The following is an 8,327-nucleotide window of genomic DNA, read 5'->3' as shown; positions in this document are numbered from 1 at the left end:
TAGACATCCTCCTGCCCCGTCTCCAAACCAAGGCCTCTAATTTGGCCCTCCCCTGCCAACACCACTGGCATGTCTGTCTGACATTTCTTTCACTGTATTCTGTACTTCACTGGAAGTCTAGAAGCTTCCCTGTGCTGCAGTGTCTTTATAGCTGGCACAGATGCGAGTGGAGGACTATAGCCTGGCCTCCCTGATCTATGATTGCTTTCACCGCCTCCTTTTCTCTGTCTTTGAGTGGATTGTTTATGTACAGTTAAGTGTGTCAGTGCATGTGTGCTTGGTTATGAGGTTCGTGTGTGTGTGTGTGTGTGTGTGTGTGTGTGTGTGTGTGTGTGTGTAAAACAGTGTAAAGAGAGTACACAGACACACTGGATAGAGTGTGCACACAAACATGTTCACATGGACATGTATTTATTTGTCTTGAGTGAGTTTGTCCATTTGTGTGCTTCTGTTTGTTCCCTAACCCGACACGGGTGTGTGTGTGTGTGTGTGTGTGAGAGAGAGAGAGAGAGAGAGAGAGAGAGAGAGAGAGACCAACACTAACCCAACACTGATGTTTGTGTGTGTGTGTGTGTGTGTGTGTGTGTGTGTGTGTGTGTGTGTTTTTATGTGTGTGTGTGTGTGTGTGTGTGTGAGAGAGAGAGAGAGACATTACCCAGCCACTTACCTCTTTCCTGGTTGTGCTTGCAGAATTCCATCCGTCACAACCTGTCTCTGAACCGCTACTTCATCAAGGTGCCGCGCTCCCAGGAGGAGCCAGGAAAGGGATCCTTCTGGCGGGTCGATCCGTCCACGGAGGCCAAGCTGGTGGAGCAGGCCTTCCGCAAGCGTCGCCAGAGAGGAGTGTCCTTCCGCACCCCCTTTGGACCCCTCTCTTCAAGGTACTGTACATTCATTACCTGTCTGTCTGTCTCCATCATCAATCGCCCTCTCTCTTTTCTCTCCCGTTCTGTGTCTTTCTTCAATACACACACACACTCACACACAAACACACAAACACACATTATAGAAAGACTTGCACTACTTTTGCATCCAGCTCTCTTGATTATTTCTCTCTCTCTCTCTCTCTCTCTCTCTCTCTCTTTCTGTCTTTCTTTCTTGCTTCTCTCTCTCTCTCTCTCTCTCACTGACACACGTACTAAGACAAAGTACCTTTCTCTACCTCACTTCTCTTCACCACTTCCTTTTGTCTTTTACCTTTTTTTTTCCCTCTCACTGTTCATCTTGGCCACTTGCACAGTCTCAGGTTGTTCTGTAAGTGCTGCTGCTAGACAGGGACTATTTGAGGCGTCTCAGGTTGTTCTGTAAGTGCTGCTGCTAGACAGGGACTATTTGAGGCGTCTCAGGTTGTTCTGTAAGTGCTGCTGCTAGACAGGGACTATTTGAGGCGTCTCAGGTTGTTCTGTAAGTGCTGCTGCTAGACAGGGACTATTTGAGGCGTCTCAGGTTGTTCTGTAAGTGCTGCTGCTAGACAGGGACTATTTGAGGCGTCTCAGGTTGTTCTGTAAGTGCTGCTGCTAGACAGGGACTATTTGAGGCGTCTCAGGTTGTTCTGTAAGTGCTGCTGCTGGACAGGGACTATTTGAGGCGTCTCAGGTTGTTCTGTAAGTGCTGCTGCTGGACAGGGACTATTTGAGGCGTCTCAGGTTGTTCTGTAAGTGCTGCTGCTGGACAGGGACTATTTGAGGCGTCTCAGGTTGTTCTGTAAGTGCTGCTGCTAGACAGGGACTATTTGAGGCGTCTCAGGTTGTTCTGTAAGTGCTGCTGCTAGACAGGGACTATTTGAGGCGTCTGTTGAGTCAGTCCTCTTTTGTTTTCTCCCTCCCTTTTCTCGGCTGCCATTTTGTATTAAATGGGGAAAGAATAAGGTAAGTTGTCACCGGTCATCTCCATAGAAAGTTGCATTCATTCAAGGCAGCAATTCATTTGTTTGTTTTTTTATCGTTTTATATACTTTCTTTAGTTTCTACACAGCCTTGCGTCCTCCTTTCTAGCACTTTCCAGCGCTTTCCATCTTTCACATCCATTTCATCCAAAGCCGTCCCCTGAGTTTCAATGTGCTTGCATCGCTCTGTTGACATGCAGAGAAAGAGTTTGGAGGTGTGATGCAGAGTTGGTTGTGTTGAGCGTTTTGGGGTGAATGACTGCATATAGTAAGAAAAGGATCAGCACTGCAAGCATATGTCCTCATTTGTTCATTTGAACATGCAGTACCATCAAATAAGGGCGTGGGGGGGGGATCCTGGACCTTGACTGGAGATCCTATTAAGACGCATTCAGCTATCGGCATACATGTTGTCATTTTAAATAGGGTTTCTTTTGAGATGCATTCAGCTAGGCATACATACACGTTGTCATTTTAAATGGGGAACCTTTTGAAATGCATTCAGCTATAGACATACTGTTTTTCGTTTGTTCATATTTTTTGTTCACTTCTGTTGCTGTCCTTTTCAGAAGCGCACCGGCCTCTCCGACCCACTCAGGTCTGCTGTCCCCACACTCCAGTGGCCTGCAGACCCCCGATAGTCTCTCCCGGGAGGGGTCCCCCATCCCCCACGAGCACGACTTCAGCTCCAAACTGGCTTCAGTTCCCGAGTACAGATACTCACAGAGTGCACCAGGTGAGCTGTGTGTGTGTGTGTGTGTGTGTGTGTGTGTGTGTGTGTGTGTGTGTGTGTGTGTGTGTGTGTGTGTGTGTGTGTGTGTCTGTGTCTGTGTCTGTGTGGGTGTTTTATTTACAATGAGAAGCAAGTACAGATGTTGGAAGAGTGATTTTTAGTTTTTTTGTTTTGGGGGCGAGGAGTTGGATGAGGACATTCTAACAGTGATTGGAAATGTGCAAACCTGGCTAGATGGTTGGATAAATAGATGGAAATATTTAAAGAAAAACAGACAGGATGGGATGTAAAACAGATTGAAATGTGAAATAAATAAATGAACGAAAGAATGAATAAAAGAACAGAAGACGTCCCAGCCCTGTGTGTGTGTGTGTGTGTGTGTGTGTGTGTGTGTGTGTGTGTGTGTGTGTGTGTGTGTGTGTGTGTGTGTGTGTGTGTGTGTGTCTCCAAGCCCCGTGTAACGTTTCCCTCCCCCACCTCCTGCCAGGCTCGCCCGTGGGCTCCCAGCCTGTCATCATGGCGGTGCCAACGCAGCACTCGGCCAGCATGCCCAAACCCGTGGCCTACATGCCCGCCTCCATCATCTCCCAGCAGCCCTCGGGCCAGGCCATCCACGTGGTGCAGCAGGCCCCGGCGGTTACCATGGTGCGCGTGGTCACCACCTCAGCCAGCTCTCCCAACGGCTACATCCTAGCCAACGCCAGCACTAACCTGCTCCGAGAGAGCCCTGGAGAACACAGAGGTACCACAACAGCACCTCATCCGTTCAGCTTACATCTCATCTAGATAGATAGATAGATAGATAGATGGATACTTTATTAATCCAGAGGGAAATTAAGGTCATATAAGTAGCTTATACACTTAACTCACAAACATACCTACAAGAATCACAATAAAAACAATACACATAGGGAGAACATGTACACAGGGAGTCAGAGTGGGGTGTTTACAGGCACAGGATAGTTCTGGCCCTATATCATCTGCTTACCTCTTACCTGGTGTACTTAACTTTCTTATTCTTATTCCTTTGCCAACAACTTAGTATACTTCTCATTCATTTGTCAACATCTTTGTCAAGTGTACTTCTTATTCAGTATACAGGATTGTATCCATATCTAACTTTGGTTACTTTTCATCAATGAAGATTAGTCTCAGGTGTCATTACCGTCAAAAAATCTTAAAGATTATCAGATATATACAGACACAGAGATACATTTATTTTGTCGGTTTTGTTATGGTTTGTTTATTTATTGTTATCTGTACTATGTACCCTCAATCAGGGCATTGCTGCAAAAGAGCCCTGTGCTCAGTCAATTCTCCCTGAATAAATAATGATGATGATGATGATGATATACAGACACAGAGATTCAAGTGTGCGGGCCGCTGACTGTGATTTTATTTTTGTTGGGTGTTGCAGAAGAGATGCCCGCCTCAGGTCACCCCTCCATGCCCACGGGCAGCAGCGTGATCCAAGCGGTGGGCAGCAGGGGGCAGCAAAGCTTCGCCATCCTGCAGCAGCACCCTGTGGCTCTGGGCCAGCACCAGCTGCCTGTCCAGGCCATCACCCAGAACGGCAAACACGCGCTGCCCGCCACCAGCATCTCACCTAATGCCTATGGTACGTCATCATGCCAGAAAAGCTCACTGTTGGGTTCACTGATGATCTTATGTCGTTTTCCGTTCAAATGCTTTTCACAGACACAACGTCAGGAGGGAGATATTAAACCTCAATAAAGAAAAGATCCAATTAGAGGCCATAGGTTTTGTGTAGACGGGGTTTACTGCCATTTTATTCCACTTCCTAAATTGACTTCTCTCACTTGCCACTTTGCATATAATGGCAGTCAGACTATACATGATATTTGTGCAGATATTATGGGATGAAATGGAAAATAACAAATTAGAAGTTATTAGCTATTTCAGATTCAGACCGCTATTTGAGAGCAGGGCAGTTCTGTGTCAGTTGTTCATCAGATGCGTGCGACTGTATAATTATTAACCCACTGGTCATTTGGGTTCATTGTACACTGAAATATGTATTCTGTAGGTACTTTTATTAAAAGTGACTTTTAGGATGCATATCTTCCATTGGATCAAACAAAATGCAATGTTGATAAAAACACCACATACATTTACATTTAGTCATTTAGCAGACGCTTTTGTCCAAAGCGACGTATAATGGAGAGACAAACAAACAAATCCACTTGTGCCCTTGTCCTTTTATTTTTCAGCGCTCACCAATCCCCTTCAGATCCTGGCCGCCCAGGCCTCCACCTCACCCCCTGTCCTAGTGAATCGACCCCACAGTAGGGAGGGCAATGAGGCAGCCTCGGGCCCGGGCGAGCCTGAGGCCAAGAGGCCTAAGATGGAGGACGACAGCATGACCCCCATGCCCCAGGCGGTTATCGTGGCCATGAACCAGGAAACCAATGAATGAGTCGTGAGTCCGAGAACAGAAGAGATGAACGACCTGGAAAACCCTTTTTAGTAATGTCCCACCATTATCATCAGCTCGAGGTGCCAAACTATTTGGGGGGTGGGGACGTTTGTTTCTTTGGTTTTTTTCCTCATCTTCTTCATCATCTTCTCTGTTTTTTCTCTCTGGTCCTTTTTACAACGAACTGCAGAGTATTTAATCCAGGAGTCGACTCTGCGCGTTTATTTGACCAGACGAGCTCTATAACATGGTTTTCGAGGCAACTTATTTGAGCTTGAAATGACTGCATATATCTGTTGTAAAAGCCTTACGAGGGGTAACGCTCAAATGGTTTTAAATGTTTGTTTCCTTTCTTTCTCTGAAACAAGGATAAAAAAATGGTCCCTCAGAACCCTTCCTGCACATGTTTTATGTTTGTTTACATGTGCCCTTTTTTGTTTTTATTTTTTTTATTTTTCAACGAAAGGTACCATTGAGAAAGTACTTAATTTGGGTTGGGGGTGGGACCAAGTCCTAAGCAGCTATCATCTAATCTGTAGACAGCAGTCTCTTAGAAATGAAGCATTATGTATTTTGAGTCGACAGGAAGCTGTGGATGACCTCAGCTGCCTGCACTACTACTTTTGTGAGGATTTATTTATCGATCTCTGATAAACGTCTGCATCATTAAAAAAAAAAAAAGCTTTTTCTACTGAAATTAGTTTGTTACAGGCTAAAGCACATAAACATGACAAAAAAGTAATTTTTAGATAGAGGCCTTTTTGTAGCGGTTGCTCTTTAACATGATAGATAGTACAATACAAAATATTTTTCTATGGAGGACTCTTTATCTTGCGTAAGATATATTGAGATATTACCAAGAAAATGATGGATAAATGATGTTATTTCTAAATTGGTCCGTGTATAGTGCAAATTAAGATTAACTCAGTTGAATGTAACCTTCTTTTTTTCTTTCTTGCCATGGTGTATGGCTTTCTCTTTGACCCCCAAGTCTTGATTGTATTCATCAGGAAAATGCTGTATTAGCTTATTACATTATTACGTTAGGAGGCCATTGTTCACAAAAAAAAAAAACGTTTAAAAATTGAATTTTTGTTCAGTAGAATTGCATATTTAAGATGTAGCACAGACATTACCTGGTAATCCCACTGTCTATAGACAAGCCTCTCTCTCTCTCTCTCTCTCTCTCTCTCTCTCTCTCTCTCTCTCTCTCTCATGGTCCTATTATGGGTCATTGAGGGCAATACACAATAAATAAGACTCTTGTAAAGTTGACAGTGCTGGAATATTTCAACTCAGTCAAGGGGCTACAGAGAACCAAATATGCTATGTTTCCCCTTATTAAGACCTAGGAATGTAAATGTAATGATGTAGCCCATTAAAATGCTGAGCTTGGGAGGCTAATGAATGTCTAACTCTGTTGAATGTTCTTGAATATTCTCTTAAGACTTTCTTATAGTTTTTAAAATGGCTTCTTAGTTGTTTGGCTATTTAAATTTTATCTGTGAAGTATTAATCAGTCTACAATGACACTTTTTGGCAAATTGCATTCATAATGAGAAGAAAAAAAAAAGGTTTATATAGTGAGATTGCATTCTCAGGACAATCAGTAATATGATACTAGTAGGATCGTAAAATGGGTGGGAAAATGTACCAGCGTTTGGTGAAACAGGTGACAATTTGTCGACCTGCAGTGCTCGTGTGTCTGGCTCACGAAACCAGGAAGCCTATGTGTTGGTTCCTAAAGGCTGCTGTATAGGCTTTAAAATGGTTGACGCATAATTCCTTTAAGTGCCTTAGATTACCACTATCTTCACTTAAAAGGAAATGAGTGTTAAGCGGAGCGGGGATTTCAGAGAAGGCCGTTTCGTTAGGCTTCCGGAAACCTCTGAGGACGCTTTTGTCAGTCACATATCCTGCTCTCACTTCAATGCCTCTGTAAAGATGCATTATATTAGTCATATCATTCTTTTTTTTTATGATTATTTCTCATTTGCTAGCTAGCTAGGTTGGCCACATTCATTTACAGCCTGTGTCAGATTGTGTACAGGTAAGCCATCAGCTGGATGCTTATGACTGATTAAAAAAAAACCTGTACAGGAAGAGCTTGGTTGGTGCAGCGTCAGCAAAGCAATATGGCGGCGTTGAGAGAACCTGAACTCTCACATGAGTCCAAGGAAGAGTCTTGTTTACACCAATCCAGTGCATTCAAAAATCCCATATTTATCATTTCTTTTCCTATGATTGTTTTAAATTGTAGTATTGTTCTAAGCAGTTAATGTCACATTCACTTTCTTCAAGGAGTAACTATCCTGTTCTATTAACTAAACTGAACGCCTGTATACTGGACTTACCTTTAATGTATGTCATGTTCTGGAAATAAATGCTTTACTCTGCTTACTGTATCTGGTCAAAGAAGGTAATATGGGATATAATGCAGTTCCAAGAATAATCACATCTGAAGCAGAGGAGTTTTTTTCCAGCAGTATCAGACTAAAGATGGTGTACTAAGCCCTGGCTGAACTGAATCTTCAAATGCTGATTTGAGATTTGAAAATCAATTGTGGTCATCAGGTCAGCTTGGGAGCTTAGTTTAAATTACTTTCTGGAGCCTTCTAACTGCTATAATAATTTTTCAACTGCACTTATCTATTATCAGAAACATTTTTGTTTGCCACCTGTTCTGTTGTTGCCTGTGTATAGTCAGTCATTAGATGTGTTTAGCGCAAGCATTTCTCACTTAAGCTTCAGTGTAATAAACATTTTGAAAGCTCAACATTTCTCTGTCCACTTTTTATTGAGGCCTTCACACCTTGTCCACAATCTCAAATGTGTGGTGAAGAATATGTGAGCCCTTCTTTTCCCCATGTTTTGTTGCATCCTCTGTAACATATGTAATTTTTCAATATGGTGTCTTGACATCTGAATCATTTACTGTGTATTCCTTCATCACAGATTTAACTTTATTTTTACATTTTGTTGTCATATTTCTAAATGGCAGTTTGTCGAATACCTGGTTTGTTCCTTCTGTATTGGTAAAAAGTGTTCTGTTGATTTTAATATATGTTATTCACTCTCTATTAAGTGCAAGTCTGTCTGTCTGTTTTCATTTTCTCATCTAGTGAGCCATGGAAAACATTGAATTCCTACTGCCAGCAATAAAAAAAAAAAAAGGAATCCTCAGTCTTTGAGTGCTTATGACTCCAGAGCTTTGTGCAATTATAAAAATAGCTTTCGAACACGTGATTAAGAGCATAAATGTGATATTTCTT

At 42.7% G+C, this 8,327-nt stretch overlaps 1 protein-coding gene across 1 annotated transcript in view; it reads left to right on the top strand.

Annotated features, from left to right (window-relative positions):
* Positions 1-8,116, top strand: part of foxk1 (forkhead box K1) — a 19,182-nt gene extending 11,066 nt beyond the window's left edge. The window contains exons 5-9 of the mRNA XM_080856072.1: positions 691-881; positions 2,455-2,621; positions 3,106-3,360; positions 4,036-4,236; positions 4,850-8,116. Coding sequence (XP_080712198.1) covers positions 691-881; positions 2,455-2,621; positions 3,106-3,360; positions 4,036-4,236; positions 4,850-5,055 — 1,020 coding nt within the window. The 3' untranslated portion in view covers positions 5,056-8,116. The remainder of the gene's footprint in view (positions 1-690; positions 882-2,454; positions 2,622-3,105; positions 3,361-4,035; positions 4,237-4,849) is intronic.
* Positions 8,117-8,327: the final 211 nt, after the last annotated feature.

This window comes from Sprattus sprattus (genome assembly GCF_963457725.1).
Source record: "Sprattus sprattus genome assembly, chromosome: 18".
Lineage (NCBI taxonomy): Eukaryota > Metazoa > Chordata > Actinopteri > Clupeiformes > Clupeidae > Sprattus > Sprattus sprattus.
The sequence above is the reverse complement of the archived record's forward strand: the minus strand, read 5'-3'. Positions and strand labels throughout refer to the sequence as shown.